Consider the following 20185-nt stretch of genomic DNA (forward strand, 5'->3'; position numbering starts at 1 on the left):
GGGCACGGTTTTAAAAATCCGCTCTTCCTTCTCCGTTGCCACAGGGAGGTAAGCCATTTCCTCCCCAGTTCTGGGCCTCAATTTACCCAACTGTAAAATGGGGGGGGGGTTGGACTAGCTGGCCTCTGAGGTTCCTTCCAACACTAAGTCTATGACCTGAGATCTTTCCCCGCCTCCGTGCCTCAGTTTTCCAATCTGTAAAAAGGTCGAGCGCGAGGATTCCCGAGGTAAGAGACTCGCACAACACAGAACTGGCTGGCCCCACGGCCTCCTTTGATAAAGGGGGAAACTGAGGTCCAGAAGGGGCGGACTTGTGTTTGAGAGGGCAGGGCGGCGCAGAAAGGGCCGGCACTAGGACCCGAGGGAGCGCGGGCGGCGGCGATAAATTTAGCTCTGGGAAGGCCCGGGGGCAGAAGACTCAGGACCGCCGGGGCTCCGCTCAGCTTCGCCCCTGCCCGGCATGGACAAGGGGCCCGCAGCCCCGGTAGGCGGCCCGGCGGAGTCTTCGAGCTCGGAGAACGGACGGCGGTTCGCACGGGTCACGCCGTGGCTACTCCTGGGCCCCGCGCGCGTCGCCGCGGACTCGGAGCTGCTGGCACGCGAGCACATCACGTTCTGCGTCAACGTGACCCGGCAGCAGCCGTGCCCGAGCGCACCGGGCGTGCGCACTATGCGCGTGCCCATCTTCGACGACCCTGCAGAGGATCTGCTGGTCCACTTGGAACCCTGCTGCGCCGCCCTGGAGGCAGCCGCGCGCGCCGGCAGTACGTGCCTCGTGTACTGCAAGAATGGCCGCAGCCGTTCCGCCGCCGTGTGCACCGCCTACCTCATGCGGCACGGTGGACTCAGCCTGCAGCAGGCCTTCCAGGTGGGCGGGGCCTGGCAGCAATAGCCCCGGGCAGGGCGGAACTAGCGCCGAGCAGGGGCGGGTCTTTTAATAAGTGGGCGGAGTGAGAACCTGGAGCGGTGGACAGTGCTTTGAGACAGAGCATCATTGGACCGAGGAGGCGGGGATGGGGCGAAGCCAGAACCGAGCAAGGGCAGGACTTTGAATGAGAGAGCGGGATGAAAACCTGGGTGGTGGGCGGGCTTGGGGCGGGGCGAGAGGGACAGAGGGGGCGGGGCGAGAGGAGAAGCTGAATCCCTGGAGTTGGGCACCGGCTCCTCCGGAGGTAACTGCGGGTCCTGGCTTTGCCCCACGTCTATCCAAGACTCGAAGAAGGCAGATCTTTCTTGAGCACCACAAGCTCGCTGCCCCGCTGCAGGGTCAGTCCTTGGGCAGGCTCTGGTCTCTGCCAAGGCCACCGTCCAAATAAACACAAATTAGCGGAGAAGGGATGCGTCGTTGTTTTTTTTGTTGGCTTTTTGCTTTTTTCTCTGTTTGCTTCATGTTGATCATCTCTCCCTCCAGGTGGTGAAGAATGCCAGACCTGTGGCAGAGCCCAACCCAGGGTTCTGGGCTCAGCTGCAGAAATATGAGGAAGCCCTCCAGAAAGGGCCGCCCCGGACCCCCAGCAACTTCTGAGACAGGCTCAGGGGTGAGATCCTGGGGGGGAGGGGGGGGTGGCGCCTGAGCCAGCCATGCCAGAGAGACGGGGGCAAATCGGAGAATCAAGGTGGGGTGCCAGCAATGTTTTCTGGGCTTCCTCTCCAGGCCACGGAATGGACTCAAGCCAGGACGTCTGGATCCTCAATTAGATTACTTGGGCAACTCACTCACTTCTAGTCTCTTGGCCTCAACGTCTCTGTCCAAGGAGCAGGTGATGGTTCTTTTCAAGTCTGAAACCTTTGACTTTCTTTCTTAAAGGCTTTTTCTCTCCTCTAGGATCTGAAATTAAGGTAGAGAGGCAAGGTTGAGAGGAATTACAGAGGGCCTTGGAAAAAAATCAGATCCAGTCAGCATCTTCTTATTCTTGGAGAGGTGCCTGGAACATTAATTCAGTGACCTGCCCAGGGTCCTGCAGCCTGTCAGAAACCGAACTCAAACCCAGGCCTTCCAAATGTGGAGGCCTGCTCTCAGGACATCTTACTCTATTAGCATCAATGCCACCAGTGTTTCTGCTGATGGAGGAATCTGGCCATTGGCTCTCCATCATCTCTAATTCTAGCTTATCAGTTATTATCCAAATAGACCAGAGCTAGAAGGGCTTTTAACCCTTGATTGAAGTTGAGTAAGGCTTAGCAAGTAGGTGCTTCCTGCATGATTAGTGAGTTTATTATTATGTTTTTGAACATATAATAATAACAATAATATTATTACATAGCTGACATTTATATGGCACTTAAGATTTACAAAGGACTTAGCATCATCTAATTTGTGCTCACCACAGGATAGGTACTGTTTTCCCAACTTTATAGATGACAAAACTGAGATGTAGAGCGTTTATATAAACTGTCTAAAGTGACTTTTGCTCACTCTTGGACACATCGGTTTTAGAGTTAGAATCCAAGTTTCTTCTGAGTCCAAGTTCACAGTCCTTTCCAGTATAGCATATTGCTATCTCTTACAAGTACTGTTCAAGGAAAAGCTTTATAATAATTAGTACTGTCCAAAAAATGGAATGAGTTAACCCAAGAGGTAGGGAGTCCCCTGTAAGGAGGTATGTAAGCAGTGTGGATAAACTTGTCTTTAAAACTTTTTACTCTAACACAGGAATTCATTAGCCAAAACCCATAAATTTCTTTTTTTCCTCTCTAAATATATTTTCAGACTATATTTCAATATGATTGATTTTTTTTTGCAACCCTATGTATTCTATGCATTTAAAAACATGGTTCTAAATCTGGCCTTAGGTACTTGTTAGCTGTGTGACCCTGAGCAAGTCACTTAACCCCAGTTGCATAGCCCTTGCTACTCTTCTGTCTTAGAACTAATACTAAAACAGAAGGTATGGATTCTTTTTAAAAGAATACAAAATAGCATGATTCTGAGAAGGAGTCCCGGGGTTTCACCAACCTGACACCTAAAGGGTCCAGGACACAAAGAAGATGAAGAGTCTCTGCCCTGGCAGAACAGTAGGAAAAAATGGGAAAGAGGAAAGATCTGGACCTACAATTTCAATGGGCTCAGAAACTCCCAAGTGAGGAAATTCTCTACCAAAGGTTGGCACCTTCACTGCAGGATGTAGTTTTAAACAATTTCGAAAGACAGAGGAACTCTGACCAAGAAAATGACCAACCTCAGGTCCAGAAGACTCCACGTGAAAGGTGTTGCCCAACTCCAGAAAAACACCTGAAGGCCCCAAAGGAAAGACTGAGGCATGAAGGGTTTATTTTTTTGTTGGTTTTTTTTTTTTTGGACATAGCTGATGAAGGAATTTGTTTTGCTTGACTGTACATGGGTATTAGTTTTGTTTTACTTGATTTTTCAAAGTGGGTGGAAAGAAGAGAATTCAGAGCTGAAAATAAAACTGAATTAAATAAAAAATATTTTTTCAAGCATTCTAAAAAAATAGATATAATATAACCTTAGAGAGTTACCTAGAGTACTATGAAGGTGAGTGACTTGGCCAGGCTCACACAGCTAGGATAGGTCAGAGGCAGGACTTAAAACCAGATCTTAACATCAAAACCAGCCATGCTGCTTCTCTAGAAAAAACAAATAAAAGTCATCAAAAAGGAACTTCTGATATGTGCTCCAGAGCACTGATAATATTCCAAGTAGTACAGAACAAGTCCCAACCCCATCAGCAGACAGTGGAGACAAAATCTACAGTGTCTACCCTTGTGGTTGCTGTATGAAGCAAAAGGACAGGACCTATGGCAGTCCATCAAGAACCTCCTTTGCCTCAGTAGTGCACTGCCCATTAATTAGTCTTTGGGTCTAATTGCTCAGCAGGGGCCTGTCTACCAGCCACAGCTCTCTCTAGGAACAACTGGAGGGTTTTCCTCCAATGCTCGGCTGAAATCCAGGTGGCCTTTGTCTCTCACATTCCCCTGCTTACTAACAGAGTGACGTTCTTCTGGTCCACTATTTTATTAATAACTTTATTGAAAGCATTGATTTGCAGATGGCAAGAAGCCTATAGGTTGGCCGATAAAAACCCCAAGGTTATGAGATGCCATATTAAGATTGTTTTTATTTGGGGGTGTAGGGAACTGCTGTTGGAAGAAACTTCCTCTGATTGTGCAAATCTGCTCTGCAAACCAGAGTTGTCTGAGAGTATTCAGAGATGAGGGGACCTGCTGTTGGTCATCAGGACCAGCAGATATCAGAGACAGAGTCCTTGAACAGGAACCTTTCCAACTAAACTAAAAAATATAGGCTTCAGGTCCTCTGCATCATATGAAATTGAATAGAGATAAATGGAAAGTCCTGTATATATGGTGTTTGTTTTGTTTTGTTTTGTTTTGAACTGTAGAAGTATAAGTCAGAAAGAGGGATGGGCTGCCAACATAGTTACTCAGCATTTTTCTTCTTCTTTATTTTTTTTTTAAACCTTTACCTTCTGTCTTAGAATTGATCCTAAATGGTAAGGACTCGACAATTGGGATTAGGTGACTTGCTCAGGGTCACACAGCTACAACATGTCCAAGGTCACATTTGAAACCAGGACTTCCTGTCTAACTTCCCCTACTCAGCACTATTCTCATAAAAGAGATCTGTGGTTTTGGAAGTACTACAAACTCAATAGAAGTCAATTGTCACATAGAGGTCCTCCCCTAAAAGATGAAGTGATCTTGGACTCACTTAACAAAAGCATAATGTCCTGGGGAGAAATGTCAGGAATGCTGTGGGACTCTGCCTTGCTCACACCCTTTTAGAGAATGAGTTTGGTTTTAGGCATAGGTTAGTAAGGATGCTGGATCAGTGGGCAGAAGATTCTGTTTGATATAAGGAAAAACTTCCTAGCAATTATGAAGAGAAACACTACTCTCATTTTCCAGAAGTTACTCTAAAATTTAGCCACAAACTATGGTCTCTTATCCAACACTATCTTGGTGGGCGGTCTATGGAGGAACACCCATGGCTCCCTCTATAATTATCCCCCCAAAAGCCTGATAGGAGTTTTCAAGGGATGGATGAGCACATGGAATTAGGGTGACCCAGTCCTACATGGATTAGATGTATCTTGAGTTTCTCAGGGCCTTTACCATCTGCCATGAGATTAGGCTCTTCAGACCCCCAGCACTGCCACCTGACCTGCTGCTGAAGCCCAGGAATCCCTGCTGCTATTCACCTGTTTCTGAACCCCCAGAGAGTCTGGCCCTTTCCATCTGCCCTGTTTTGGAATCTTCCTATATGTCTTATCTTATCCAATTAAGGGTAAAACCTACTTGAGGTCAGGGATTGTCTTTTTTTTTTTTTTTTTTTGGCATCCCCAGTGTTTAACACAGTAGTAAGGACTTAATGCCTTTTAATTCATTCATCGAATCCTTGTTCAGTTTCTTGCCTTTAGCATCCTTGTCTGTCCACAAGGTGTCTCCAAATTCATTTCTATTCAGGTCTGCATCAATGTCTCCTTCACCCTCTTCCCTCTTCTCTCTCAGTCCCATCTTTCTTCATTTAAGCCGACTTCTGGTCGGTGGATCCCAAGCTTCCCCTTTGCTCTTCCTCGGTGCAGGATGATCGGATTTGCCCTTCTTGGTGTCACATGCTCAGGAAAAAGTCTTGGTCTTTGGTTCTTTGGCCCACCACTCAACATGCCACCATTCCCACCAAATAGCTCAGTTTCCTCAAAGGAGGCTTCTGATGGGACAGAATGGTCTCACCATTCCCTCCACTGCCTACCTCTGTACCTTTGGGGACCAACACTGGCTGTAGAGTTAGAGGTCCTGGGTTCAAATTAATAATAGCTAGTATTTATTTAGTCTTTACTATGTGCCAGGCACTGTCCCAAGTGCTTTCCATTCATCCCATTTTGTTGGCACGATGACTCTGGGAAGTACATGCTATTATCCTTATTTTACAGATGAGGAAACTGAGGCCAGCAGAGTGAGGTGACTTGCCCTGAGTCATCCAGCTAGTAAGTACTTGAGGCAGGAATTGAACTCAGGTCTTTTTAGTTCTAGGGTTGACACTATCAATTGTGCCACCCAGCTGCCCCAGGCACATAGTAGGCTTTTTTTTTTTTTTTTTTTTTTTTTTTTTTTTACTAAACCCTTAACTTCTGTGATTTGACTCCTAGGTGGAAGAGTGGTCAGGGTGGGCAATGGGGGTCAAGTGACTTGCCCAGGGTCACACAGCTGGGAAGTGTCTGAGGCTGGCTTTGAACCCAGGACCTCCCGTCTCTAGGCCTGACTCTCAATCCACTGAGCTACCCAGCTGCCCCCGATAGTAGGCTTTTAATAAATGTTTATTGAATGATTGACCCACCCCAGCTAGGTCAGGATTCGGGACTGTCCTAACTCCATCCTGACGGCGCGTTTCCCTGGAAACATAAGCCGTCCTGGCTCCTCCTCGGAGACAGCGCCTGCCCGCCCCCCGAATCCCCGGAGTGCTGAGACCGGTTCCCGCGGCCGCCGCCAGGTGGCGTGGTCGGCCCGTCCGGCGGTGGGGGAGGGGGCGGAAGGAAGGAAGCACGCCCCCGGAAGTGCAAAGGACGGCGAAGGAAGGGGCAGGACATGGGGGGCGGAGGTCGGGAAGATGGCGTGGAGAGCCTGGGCTCGGAGTGGCTGGGGCTGCGGCAGCCCGGCGTGGGGGGCGCCGGGGGCCCAGGACTGGGAGCTGTGCGCCAGCCGGGCCCCCACTCTGTTCCTGGGCCCCAGGTAAGGGCGGGGTCGAGTCTGGGCGCGGCTTGGGACCGGGCTTCTCCCCGCCCTTCTCCGGCCCGCCTGCTCTCACCCTGATTGGGGCGGGAGACCTGACCCCGAACCCCTGATTTCTGACCCCTGACCCTCCGCGCCCTGCGAGGCCCCCACTCACCATGATTGTATCGATGCCAAAGCCTTCGTGCTGCAGATGGGGAAACTGAGGCCCGGGGGCTCGTGACTGACTCAAGGGCGCCCGTTGTCAGCAGGATTAGAAACCCGGTCCTCCTCTTGTGCGCGCCCCCCCCCAATGGTTTTCGTCCCGCCACACTTTCTTTCCTTTCTCTCTCAGATGAGCACAAAGTAGACATTTAGTAAGTGCTTGCTCCTCCATTCTGACCCCGTCTCCCTCTGCAATTTAATTCGGTCCACCAAGGCTCCTACTGTGAGAGGCAGAGATGAAAGGGAAACCTGGAGTGAGCACCCTAGGCAAAGGCTCAGAGGTGGGAGATAAAATGTCAACGTAGAGGCAGAGCACGTGCCAGGTGTCAGGGTTTCTCTTTTTAAAATTAAATCAGTGTTTCAGAGATACGGAGGGAGTAGATGGACAGGACTAGGCTTGGAACCCCCACCTCAAACCCTTCCTTCTCAGCGGGACAGGTCCAAAGGGCCTTCCGAGAAAGTGGGCTTTGAATTGAGTCTTGCAGGAAACTAGGGAAACTCAAATATGGATGTGAGGGAGTCAGGTGTTCCAGGCTTGGCCAATGAAATGGTGTGGAGGGATGTGGTGGAGAAAGTATGAGTAGGCCACTAGTAGGACTGTGGAGAGCAAGTATGATAAGGCTGGAAAACTAGGAAGAAGACAGCTCACGCAGTTTGAGATGACAAAAGGAGGATTTTATGTTTGATTCTGGGAGTAATAGGACACCATAGGCATTTGCTGTGCAGGTGGGGACATGGGCCAACCTGGGCTGCAGAGTGCAGAATGGACCAGAATGAGGAGAAACAAGGCTGGGAGAGAGGTTAGAAAACAACGGCGGGGGCAGCAATCCAAGCAAGAAGGGATGAGGGCCTTAACTGCAGTCGTGGCTGTGGGAGTAGAGAGAAGGGGATGGATAAAAGAGATGCCGTTATTCACTTTTGTGAGGAATTAAGGATGACTCCAAAGCTGTGAGCCCAAGTGATAAGGAAGATGTCTGCTCTCGCTTCTCCAGCTGCCTTTCAGGCATTGTGAATTGGATGTCCAGCTTAATATGACCATAACAGAACTCCACTTCCTTCCCTATTTCTATGGGGGGGGGCACCACCCTCCTCCCTGGACCTCAGCCTGGAAACTTAGGAGTCACCTGGACCCCTCATTCTCTCACACCCTGAAGCCAAGTTGCTGCTGAGACTTGTCAAGTTCACCTCCTCGTCATCTCTTCTCTAAAACTGCCCTTATTCTGGAGCAAGCCCTGGCATTGTCATCCTCAGATGACTGCAGTAGCTGCCTAGGGGCCTGCCTGCCTCAAGACTCTCCCTATTCCTGTCTGTCCTCCATTCAGCACCTAAAGTAATTGTCCTAAAGTGCCCCTCTGATCATGCCACACACACCCCCAGCTCTATCAACTCCAGAGGCTCCCTGCTGCCTCCAGGATCTGATTTAGTGCCCCAGCACATAAAGCCCTGCCTAAGCAGCCCTCCTTTCTAGGCTTTTTACACCCTACTCTCTACCCATGTACTCTCCAATCCAGTGACACTGGCCTCCTGGCTGTTCCACCCACAAGAGCCTGGGCACTTGGCTCTGGATACCTTCTCAACTCTGCCTACTGACCTCCCTGGATTCCTTTAAGTCTTGACTAAAAGGAAACCTTCCCTAAAAAATTGCTTCCAAGGCTTTCCTCCTGCTAATTATTAGCCTTAGGTGGCTAAAAGACTTGCCCAAGGTAGTAGGCATTTGAGGTAAGATTTGAACTCAGTTCCTCAGACCCTAGAATGAGTCCAATATACAGGTGCTGGAAGCCAGGCCTTCTTCGAGCCATTCAGTGCTTCATTTCTGGGATTAATGCAAAGTGAGATATCTGTGGGCCATCCAACAGTCAACAAAAGGTTTGCTTGGCCTCAGGAGGGGAAGGATAGTCATCAGGAAACAACATTGACTCAGAGAGCACAGCTTCTCTGCATCTGTGTTGCCTACTCTGGTCTGGAAACCTGAGGGATGGCTTCAGTATCACTGGGCCGGTTCAGTATCAAGGCTAGCTCTAAGAAGGACACAAGCCTCACTTATAGGAGGACTCCATTCCTAGAGAGAGAATCCAACCTGAGCCCCATGGCCATCGGGGCTGGTATGGTTTTTCCTTACCCTATGCATTGAGCCAAGTGGCCTTGGAGCTTCTGCCCAGCTCTGAGATTCTGGGATTGAGAAAAAGACAAGGACAAAGAAGGAGCAGTCAGGACAGTGGGAGGAGCAGTGGGACAGCCAGCAGCTCACAGTTCTCCTGGGTAGAGCCTGTCCAGTAGGAGACACTTATCAACAGATTCAGTAGCAATAGGGTCATCTGAACCAGGGCCCCTGTGTTTGAGACACCTCCATTCAAGGATGAGCAATAGGGCCCTTACCGAATTGTGAAGGTTTAGCCAAGTGAAGGCTCCTGATTCTGGTGGGCAGTGGGCAGGCAGGCAGGCATGAGGTGAGAGAGCAAAGAGTTAGGAATGAGAGTCGGGGTCCCTGAATCCTGCCTCTCCTGCTTAGAGCTTTGTGACCTTGGGCACATCATCTTTCTGGACCTGTTTTCAGGATTCTCTCCTAGACTTAATCTGAGCCCTTTGTACAGATCATCCTGGAAACGTGCTGCTGGACCTGCTTTCACATCTGCCCTTGCTCCAAGTATTCACGTAGCCCTGTCAGACCTCTGATAGCCCTTTCCTGAAAGGCCCTACCATGTTCAAAACACTGAGTTTGGCTTTGGGGCAAGAGTGGCAGAAGCAGAAGTGGCATCAGGGAGTTTGTCTCAGATGCTGGTGAAGGAGTATATAAAAGAGGTGAGAGGTCATTTTGGGGGAGGTACTGACAGCTGGGGTGATGTCCAAAGGATCAGTGGTGCCAGTGGAACCAGTCTTGAACAATGTAGGATTCTAAGCCAAAGAGGTGAAGAAGCACCTGTGGGGCAGAAGCTGTCTTGTTGTAGGTTACCAAAGAGCAGTTTTGTAAAGCTTTCAATTTACATGTCAGATTTAGAAATAAGCTGGCAACACAGAACTCAGCAAAAGGTTATTAAACTCATCATCAGTTCATTCCATACAGCGTACTTGGAAAGAAAAAGACTGGCTACTGTGCCAGTGGCCATCTTTCTCTCATCTCTATATCCCAGACTTTGCCCTCTAAACACCCTTCATCTCTTGCACCTGATCCCTAATCCAGGCATCTTCATTCAAGAAAGTTTGCCCCAGCGGTACCTTGCATTGATTGGCCATTAACAATGCCTCTGGTCAGGGCCTTTTGGTGTTTCTAGGTAGCTTCTCTGAAAATAAGAAATGTCCGTCTTATCATAAAAGAAAAGAACAGAGGATTAATCATAAAAGAAAACAGAGGATTTATCATAAAAGAAAAGAACAGAGGATTAAGAATTTAAACGTTATTTAGAATTGACTTAGGGATATTTTTGGGAAGAGTATTTCCAGGTGAATGTGTTTGTGTTTGATGTTCTGGAAACTGGGAACGTTTCTACTCTGAACTGAGAAAGCCTTTCTTTTCCCCATGATAACTTCTTGGTTTTTTGTTTTTACCTTTTTCTGGGAATGAATACCAATCATCTGGAGTCCGAGGTCCTGGGTTCAAATCCTGTCTCTGGTGCTAATCACTTTTGTAGTAAGACAAGTCCCTTCATTTTCCAGGGCCTCAGCTTTCAGTTTATTCATCTGTGAAATGAAGTTGCCTCTTTGGTTCCTTTCAGCTCCAGTGCCAAATCCTGTGGTCTCTCAGACTACTTCAAAGCACCAGCTTAAATAAAGATCCCTTTAGTTTCTTAAGTCTCTGAATTATGTCTTCCTTGGGACCTGGAAAGGAAATCCTATTTTAGATTTAAGCTCTGCTATCTTCCATTCCCCAGGCTGCCCCTGTTGGAACTGTGAGCCAGCAGTTCGTTGGAGAGCAGCATCTGATGGAGAGGCAGTTCTGTTACTAAGTCATCCTTTTTCTCCCTAGGTTTAACTTCTTTATTCAGTCGAAAAATGGATTCAGAAAAGCACCCAGAAAGGTTGAACCTCGACGCCCTGATGGAAGCATAGTTGGTGAAAACTATAAGAGAAGTGCTTTGACCCCTCCAGTTGAAGAAACTGTCTTTTACTCATCTCCGTATCCTATAAGGAACCTTGTGAAACCTTTGTTTTTTACTGTCGGGGTAAGAGTTGGTGCCATTGGAGTTGACTATTACCTTCTGGTGACTTAAGCTACACTTGTCCTACTTGATGGGCTTCGGGGTAAGGATAGGCCATGGCTTAGTCTGAAGCCCAGTGGCCAAAGCCTCTGGGGGCCCCAGAACTGGGATTCCAGGTGGCCTTAACCAATGGGTCTGGCTCAGCTCCAGGGGTGAGCATCACTGCCAAGGAAGTATCCACTGAAGCCCCATCCATATAAGAAGCTTTTGAGTCCTCCTGCCTGTCGTGCAGTTTCAAACTACTAATAGTACAGTCTGCTTTTCTTCCTCTGCTTTTTTTTTTTCCCAGTGTGGGGTGGAGTAAGATAGGGAACCAGACCTGTGCTTCCATTTATGGGTAGAAGCTCCTTCCTCCAGGCAAATCCACTTGTCTGTAATTTCTCATCTATCATGGGGCCTTTTTTTAAGTACTTGGGGGCTTAATAGGCCTACTGCATATAATTGAGTCTAGGGGAAAAAGGGAAGTAATTGAAATATTTTTCTGTTCCTTGAGTAGTTTTTAAGTATCTACTGGATATTCAGTGCTGATAGATTCTTTCCCACTTAATAGTATATTAGAGCAATGAAAATTAGATGATGTTGGGGTTTTTTTCCCTTTACAAAGTTTTCCCTGGTTTTTTTTTTTTTTTACATAATTCCATAACATATTTCCTCTTATTCAGTTCACAGGGTGTGCATTTGGGTCAGCTGCTATTTGGCAGTACGAAGCCCTGAAATCCAGGGTTCAGAGCTACTTCGATGGTGTAAAGGCAGATTGGTTCGATAGCATAACACCTCAGAAGGAAGGAGACTTCAGAAAGCAGGTAAAAAAACTTCCTTGTTCTGTCAGACTTTTGAAAATGTTTGTCCTGTGCTGCTGTTAGTAATCAGTCTAGTTTAGAAAGAATCTGTTAAGTACCTACTGCAAGATAACTGCCGAGAAGATCCCAGAGTATCTTCCTGATGCCCTTTTGTTCCAGTCATCCTTTTCTTTGGTTGTGCCTCCTTAATGAGTCCCCCTCTAAGGGTTGATTGGCTGGTTTCTTAGTTTTAGTGAAATGTGGAGGTGGCAAAGAAGGGACAGCAGCTCTGACTTTTCATTCTTTGGCCTGATAGATGTCCCCTTTAACTTCCTTTTTTAAAAAATTTAATATTTGATGTGTTAAGTACTGTATTTTTGGATGAAATAGTCTTTAGGTTCATTTCCAGGAAAAAAAAAAACCTTCCCCATTTTGCTCCTGGTTATAGTCATAGTTCAGGGTAGAGCCAGTGACTTCCAGTTAGTCCTAAATGAGCCTTCTGGGTCAGGTCTGGTTTGAAAAAAACAGGAAAGGAAAGAAAGAAACTACTAAATAATTTTTTAGAAGGAAGAAAGGAAGAGAAAAAAGAAAGTTACTAATGCAAGAGCTTTTCTGTCTTCCTTCTTTCCTTCCTTCCTTTCTTTCTAAAACCCCTACCATCTGTCTTAGTATCTATTCTAAGACAGAAAAGCATCAGGGGCCAAGAAATTGAGGGTGGGCATGCCCAGAATCACATAGGAAGTGTCTCAGGTCACATTTGAACCCAGGTGCTCCTTACTTTAGGCCTGGTGCTCCATCTGCTTTGCTACTTGGCTGCCTCTCTCTTCTTCCCTTTTCTAAAGGAGTTTTCTCTTGCTCGTGGGAGGGTTGAAAGAAAGGCATATTTAGCCCTCTTTTTCTGGTCAGTGGTTTGGTTAGGGAAGATTTGAGTGGACTTCATCACTCTGAGGACAGGCTATTTCTTTCCTTTCTGTTCCTCCTCACCAGACACAAGTCCCACTTCACAGCTTAGAATTGCATTTTTCTAGAAGGGAACGAGTTCATTTATTGTCATTGAAGGAGCTGTATTTTTCAGTGATGGGCAACCTTTCGAGCTCGGGTGGTGTCACTTCAAGAAAAAACCATAATTTTGTGGTATTTATAGTTTAAATAACAAAAATGTATAATTGTAATATATGACTGTTTAATAAACCACAATAGGTAAATTAATATAGGTAGAATTGTGCACAGAGTGTCTGCACTACACGACAGCAAATATTTCATCCTTGGCGTGCGACCCCTTACTTCTATATACAGCCGCATGCAGCTGGCATGTCATCAAAAATGGCTACACGTGTCAGTGCTGACACATGTGTCATAAGTTTGCCATCACCATCTTAGCATACAAAAGATTATCATCATGTTGAATTTGCAAATGCTGACCCAGTCACCCTGAGGAGGTGTTGGAGGACAAGCCCACTTTCTCAAGGGATCTAGAGTGCCCTTCATGGAATTAAAATCATGCAATGAACACTCCAGCCTCTTCTATTCACAGAGTGGCTATATCTGAGCTATCCCTGCTACCCCAAACTGCTCTGCCTCCAAGGGCTTTAAAAGTTCCTTCTCTGATCACAGTATCCTCCTTCTCCCTCCAGCCACATTATTTCTCTTGAGTCTGATTTTCACCGTAATGCTCATCTTTAGTCCTTTCTGACCATTGCCCTGATTCTACCCCATCTCTCTCCCCCTTAAGTCTCAACCTCATAGTCAGAATTTTCAAAAAGCTTCTATCCTCTGCCCCAGCTTCCCTTTCTCCTTGTCCTTGGCTTTTTACTGTCCTGCTAATCCTGAAGTCTAGATGACTTCCACCATCTGCCTTCATTCCAACTGGGTAGCTCCTTCAGAGAGACAAAGGACTATCTTAGAAAAGAGGGATGAGCTTTTTTTTCCACTGGGCCCTGGGGAAAGAACTAGGAGAAATGGTGGGGGAGGGGAATTCAGTATCTTTTTTAAAACATAAATTGTTATGATATATTTTGGTTTTTTCCTGTCATCAGATTTTCTCCCAATATTCCTTCCCTCCCCATCCCAGAGAGGCAATCCATTTAACAAAATATATTTTATAAAAAAAAGAAAGAGAAAAATCAGTACATTGAAGAATTAGGCCACTTAGAGGGTTTCTAATCTCCTTGGTCACTTCTCTTGGTTGTGTAGACTTACAACTTAATTGAATTCTCCTGCAGAGGAAAAAAAATGACCATAGAGGTTCCAGCCTTGACTCATCCAAGTGTTCCACACCCATGGATCTCCTTCTGCTGTGAAAGAGTGGAGTTGGGCTTTTTTCTCATGCCTCTTATTTGAGGCCATGCTTGCTTTTTGTCATTTTGCAACAATCACTTTGAATTGTTTCGTGTTTCTTTTCATTTGCATCGCCACTGTTTATATTTTCTGGGCTTGCTGACTTCCCTTTGCATTAAGTCACATAAGTCTTTCCATGTGAAGTATATTCATCATTTATGATGCAGTTATACTTCATGTACTGCACCTACTGAGTCATTGACCCATTCACTGGGCAGCTGTTCTGTTTCTAGTTCTTTACTACTAAAACAGTTTTATAATAAATATTTCAGTGTATATGGAATGGGACTTTTCTTTCTGTCTCCAGCCTCTCTCTGATGTATTCCTTGCAATGAGATCTCTGGGTCAAAGATCATGGACAATTGACCCAACTTCCTTAGTATGACTGCAAATTTTAGCTCTTCAATTTCATTGATGAAGAATTCCCTACACCTACACACACACACACACACACACACACACACACACACACACTTACTCTCTCTCTCTCTCTCTCTCTCTCTCTCTCTCTCTCTCTCTCTCTCTCTCTCTTCCTCTCTCTCATATTTCAGTGTGTTTGTATGCATGCAATTGTTTTACCATTTCTAGATGTCCATTTTCACATGTTCGTGCCATGGGGCAATTTATGGTTTTCATTGTCATTTTAGGTTAACAAGTGGTGGAATACCCTAAGTGATGGCCAGCGAACTGTGACAGGTTTGTGTTAGCTTACACGTGTTAGGCATTCAAAAGAAGAGAAGTAAGACTAACAGGTACAGTATGTCACAATCGATGGCTTTCGTACCGTGTTTACCAATTGTTTACAAGGCAGACAGGCTCTGTATCTACAGGCTCACTTAGTAATCAATGCAGGCACCTGTAGTGTTTGCATGGGGCCTGGGCAATTCCTCAGTCAGGACTTCTGCTTTGCTGTCTAAGTTTAGTGTTCACTTGGACAAGTCATCTGCTTATGCTTGGGTTTCTCTGTCTAATTAACAGGATGATAACATTTGCTACTTCCCTTATTAACTAGTTAACAAGCATGCTCCAGCAGCACCCTGTATTAAAAAACATTTCGAAAGGGTGTGCTATAAACACACTTCTAAGATAATTTAGTCCCTGCCATTTTATATATGAAAAGTTTAAGATGAACCCTTAAAAAAACCAGCCTACATAGATTTTATGTAATCATCTCCCTGGGAATGTAGAGGCTTTTAATCCTGCCAGGAAGTGATAGCAAAACACTAACATTGGTTATTTTATATTTTTGAACTCTCCACACTGGAAATAGAGGATCTTTCTCTGGTGTTCACAATGTACTCCAGGACCTTATCTCTTTTAATGTTTCTGTAGCCTGGCAGGCAGTAGAGCATTGTTCTTTCTGATGCGTAACAAGACCTATTCAATCCTTCCTTTGAGATTTTTCCAAGCTGGGAATGGAGGTCCCTAGTTTTCATGTCTCTTGCCCTATAGCACCAATTTTGGGGTTAATACCTCCAGTATAGAATTGGCTATTGTCATTTCTTGTGGCTACACATTCACTATATAATTCAGTCTTCAGTCTTTCTCCATGATTTTTATATAGCCTACTCCTGACTTAATTTCTTCTGTTTCTATTTTCTTCTTGTGAAAGAAGAGCCTTTGAATTCTCTGAATAGCAACCCTGTAAAATTAAGCCACTTTGGGGGCACAGCTGGGTAGCACAGTGGTTAGAATGCCAAGTGGAGTTGGGAAGACCTGGGTTTAAGTCTGGCCTTAAACACTTCCTAGCTGTGTGATCCCAGGCAAGTCACTTAACCCCCAATTGCCTAGCCCTTGCTGCTTTTTTTAGAATTAGTACTAAGACAGAAGGTAAGGATTTAAAAGGGGTGAGGGAAATTAGGCCACTCTAGTCCTGATTCTCTTTGGAGGGCTTCTGATCTCAGTGGTCACTTTTCTTGGCTGAGCTAGAGACTATCCAGGTACTTCAGCACCCAGTGTGTAGATTTATAGCTTATGAATTCTCTTGCAGAGAAAAATGTGACCATAGAGGTTCCAACCTTGACTTATCCAAGTATATCAGCTTTAGACCTTTGTTGTCTCCCCATCCCTTCCTTTTCTCCCCACTGCCTGCATGAGAAGGAAGTGCCATTTGGAAAGTGTTCCAGCAGGGCCTTCAAGGAATGCGCCTTTACTGAAACTGTTCTGGCTTCATTGCTTTAGGTACTTGGAGCACAGCCATGATGGGATGAGGTGTTTTGGGGGTTTTCTAGTCATTTAGAATTGTTGGGAAATGCTGAGAATGCCAAAAGAAAACCCATAGTGTTGCCTACAGATTACTCCATTGAGCAGGGATTCTATTTTGTATTTTGGAGAGTATTCAGCCACTTGTCACCTAGGATGTCAGAAATCCCTGCCAGCAGGAACCACTGTTCAGCTCATAGATCTCCTGTTTTAGCCCAGAAGAAAAGGTAAAGCATTCCTGAGCTTATCAGTGCTATTAGACATGGGAATCCACTTTGCCACTCTGCTTCCCCAACCTGCTCTTGCAGAGCCCATCGGGTCTAGTAGGTGCTTGACAAACATTTGTTGAATTACAACTAATCTATGGAAGAAATCAAGGCCAGGCCCCGGTTTTCTCTGTAGACAGCTCAAGTTGTGTAGGCCAGCTGGCAGGTCTGAAACTATCAGTCCTCTTAAGGCATCCTGATCCCCACAGGAACAGATGGGGTTCATTTATTCCCTCCTCTTGCTCATTGCTGCTAGAGATGTCATCATCTTGGCCCATGTTTCTTTCTAAAGATGGAGAGGCAGACACTGAGCCTCCAAGATCTGGGCCTTAACAACTTGTCCAGGTTTTCCCCACAATCCTTGTTGGCTGCCAGATTAAGAATCTCACTCTTTTATTGACATATTGTTCTTCTCTGCCTTCCTCAAGTTTAGCCCAGAATTCCCTTTTGTTACATCTCTCCCTTTTAAGTTGTTGGGGGACAACGGGAACACAGTGCAGTGATTTCAGGATTATGGCTGAATTCACAGAACTCTTTATGTTTACAGCCTGTAGGACTTGGTCACTCAACATATTCCCTTTTCAGTTTTTTCATCAATAAAATGAAGAATTGGCTGAAATGTTGTCCATAATTTTCCCAACTCTAAATCGATGCTCTAAGATCCTTTAAGGCCCTGTTCATGTGCCATATCCTTGGCATGAAGCCTTCAATGATCCTCAAACCTGAAGTGATAGCTTTCAGCTTGGGACTCCGGTAACTTTTTTTTTTTAAAGAAGCCTTTACCTTCTGTCTTAGTATCAGTTCTAAGATGGAAGAGGGGTAAGGGCTAGGCATTTGGGGTCAAGTGACTTGCCCAGGGTCTCACAGCTAGGAAGTATCTGAGATCAAATTTGAACTCAGGTCCTCCCATCTCCAAGGCTGGAGCTCTATCCACTGTGCTATCTAGCTGCCCCCCAATAACATTTTTTTCAGACTTTATTTCAAACCTTTTACATTCTATCAAGTGTAATTGGTTGTGTGTACCCTGTCCCCTCTAATGGATTATAAGAACCTCAAGAGCAGGGACTGTTCATTTTGGTTTTTTCCATAGTACATATGATAGAATATTGTATATAATCAGTGCCCAGTTCAGTCTGATTAATAAACTCTGGACTCCAGTAAAAGTGATATTGGGGAAAAAAAACATCCAATAAATTATAAGCATGTTAGGAAATGTGGCTTACACTTGTGGACTACTCATACATTTCGTAACTGTGTGTCCTCAACACTTTCTAACAGAAAAGAGTCAGAAGGCACTAGACTTGGCAAGCTGTGACAACATCATTTTTTTTTTTAACGAAATTGACTCTGCCTAAGCAGATAGGAAATGTTTGGGTACCAACGTGAGAGTCTGGTCCAAACCAGCCAAACCTGTGTTAGGCCAAGCTGTGAGCCAGGGCAGAAGTCAGAACAACCCCAAACTAGAGGGAAAGATAAGGATAAGAAAGGACTGGACAAGTGACTTCAGCCAAATCCATTCCAGTAAATCCTGGCCAAAAGTGGGACATGGAAGAGAGCAGCAGCTTGGTCTTAAATTGTCAAGTTTGGGATTTGATCAAATAGTACCTGTAACCTAGAGGCCAAAGGAACCCAGAAGCCACTGAAAGCAGTTCATAATTGCTTTCCTCACCAAGTGGAGACAAAGGGCAACCACAAGTAAGAACCACTTAGAATACAATTTGTATTCTAGAGAATATACACTAGAGAGAAAGGCAGGATTGCAACAGTGTCACCTCTCTTGTCATAATCTGGGACTTTCTCAGTAGGAATGTTCCTTCCACTGGTCAGTGCTTTATAAAACAGTAACAAGCAGTGGAGAAAGCAAGCTCAATTTGAGATTCATCTGAGCAAAGACCATTCATCAACAGAGCTACCCAAGCACAAGGAGTCAGTGGAACAGATTGACTATTTTTTTCTTCAGTAACCGTTCCTAACACCACACTTCCCAACAGGTTCAACAGAGAAGTAGAAAGGACACTTGAAAAATGAAGTTGAAGAAAACTGTTGGATCCCACCAAATGCACACTGGAAAAATTGTATAGTCTTAATGGTGTTTATAAGGTATCTCAGGGAAGGGAAACTGCCAAAAGAATAGAAAGAAATTTCAGATGAGAATATTATTCCAAAAAGGCAATCAAAATTTGTCAGTATGGATTGTTAAACCAATCTCTCTTGGTGATTCCTGGATTCCACTGGAGAAGCTCAGTAGCATCCTAGGGCAATGATGATTAACTTTTTAGAGACTGAGTGCCCAAACTGCAACCTGCATGTGAGCCTCTCCACCCCCACTCCCAGCCCCCTCACCTTATCGCAGACAAGGGAGGGAGAAGCACTCCCAATCAAAAACAAAAGACATCAGTAACTACTGTGTGCTTTCCGATTTTTATAAAGTCCTTGAAAATGAATGATCTACTCAAAGCCAGGACAACCTTGAGGAAAGGATGAGAAGGAAATGTGCTTCCTTTTACAAATAATTTTCTGTAGCAAACCACATATTAACAATCTCTGGGTTGACTCAAAGCTGACAAGAATCCCAGATCTCATTGTGTCTGTTGATTACAAAAAATGCATTTGACTGAAAACATGACCTCTTCTCCAACAAGGCATCTTTCATGCACATGTTAAGTTTATACAAACACAACTATGGAGATAATTGCATTCCATTACCCTACTGGATTTTAACATCAAGGAAAGAAATCAGAGATACATCGTCACGGTCTTCCTTGTCCTCTGCAGAGGCCAAACAGAGAAAGGATTTCCTCAGATGGCAAGGCAGCCCAGATGCCTAAGATTTTATGTAAGGCGAATCAAGCCCTAGGACTGCGTTGACGAACCCATGGCCTGTGTGCCGGAGTGGGCTGCTCCCCTCCCCTTCTCTATGCATGCCTGAAGACATTTCTCACGTGACTCATCCCCTGCCCAGCAGCCCAATGGGAGTGCTTTCTCCCTCCCCTATCTGAGGTAAGGTGAGGGGAGTGGGAAGTGGAGAGGCTCCATGCAGGATGCAGTTTGGGCACTCAGTCTCTAAAAGATTTGCCATCATTGCCGTAGGATGTTACTGAGCTTCTCCAGTGGAATCCATGAGTCACCAAGAGAGATTGATTTAACAATCCATACTGACAGAAGCTACATGGATGAAAGCCACCTGTTCTCCAGATTAGGATTCGTATATTGTAGGGCTTAAATTTATGGTCGGGCTAAATATAAGAGAAATAACTCAATGTCAGAAAGACTTTTTAGCAGTTTATTTACAAAAAGGTGTAAAGAGTGAAAGTAGAAAAATGAGAAAGAGGGCAAAGAATATATCCTATCACACTAGATATTTACTCTGGCTCAGCTCAGATCAGGCAGGGTTCGTTAACCCTTCATCTGAGGACCTTCAGCTGGAGGATCCAGTAGTGAATAAAGCAAGGGTATCACCCACAAGGCCTCCTCCAAGGCAGGGAAGTTTCTCCAG

General features: G+C 45.6%; 2 protein-coding genes across 2 annotated transcripts in view; both read left to right on the plus strand.

Moving 5' to 3' along the window:
- Positions 1-460: 460 nt before the first annotated feature.
- Positions 461-1783, plus strand: DUSP28 (dual specificity phosphatase 28). Its single transcript, XM_044676872.1, has 3 exons — positions 461-868; positions 1412-1538; positions 1655-1783. The coding sequence occupies exons 1-2, from the start codon at positions 461-463 to the stop codon at positions 1523-1525; spliced, it is 522 nt and encodes a 173-aa protein (XP_044532807.1). The 3' UTR covers positions 1526-1538; positions 1655-1783.
- Positions 1784-6585: 4802 nt separating this feature from the next.
- The window catches only part of PARL (presenilin associated rhomboid like), a 37158-nt gene continuing 23558 nt past the window's right edge, over positions 6586-20185 (plus strand). The window contains exons 1-4 of the mRNA XM_044676472.1: positions 6586-6708; positions 10874-11069; positions 11768-11908; positions 14869-14917. Coding sequence (XP_044532407.1) covers positions 6587-6708; positions 10874-11069; positions 11768-11908; positions 14869-14917 — 508 coding nt within the window. The 5' untranslated portion in view covers position 6586. The remainder of the gene's footprint in view (positions 6709-10873; positions 11070-11767; positions 11909-14868; positions 14918-20185) is intronic.

The sequence above is a fragment of the Gracilinanus agilis genome, chromosome 4, assembly GCF_016433145.1.
Source record: "Gracilinanus agilis isolate LMUSP501 chromosome 4, AgileGrace, whole genome shotgun sequence".
Classification (NCBI taxonomy): Eukaryota; Metazoa; Chordata; class Mammalia; order Didelphimorphia; family Didelphidae; genus Gracilinanus; species Gracilinanus agilis.

Excerpts from the sequence above, each read along its gene's own strand:
- DUSP28 (XM_044676872.1), top strand. The coding sequence starts at position 461 with ATGGACAAGGGGCCCGCAGCCCCGGTAGGCGGCCCGGCGGAGTCTTCG. Across the intron at positions 869-1,411 it reads GCCTGCAGCAGGCCTTCCAG|GTGGTGAAGAATGCCAGACC; the intron begins GTGGGCGGGGCC and ends CTCTCCCTCCAG.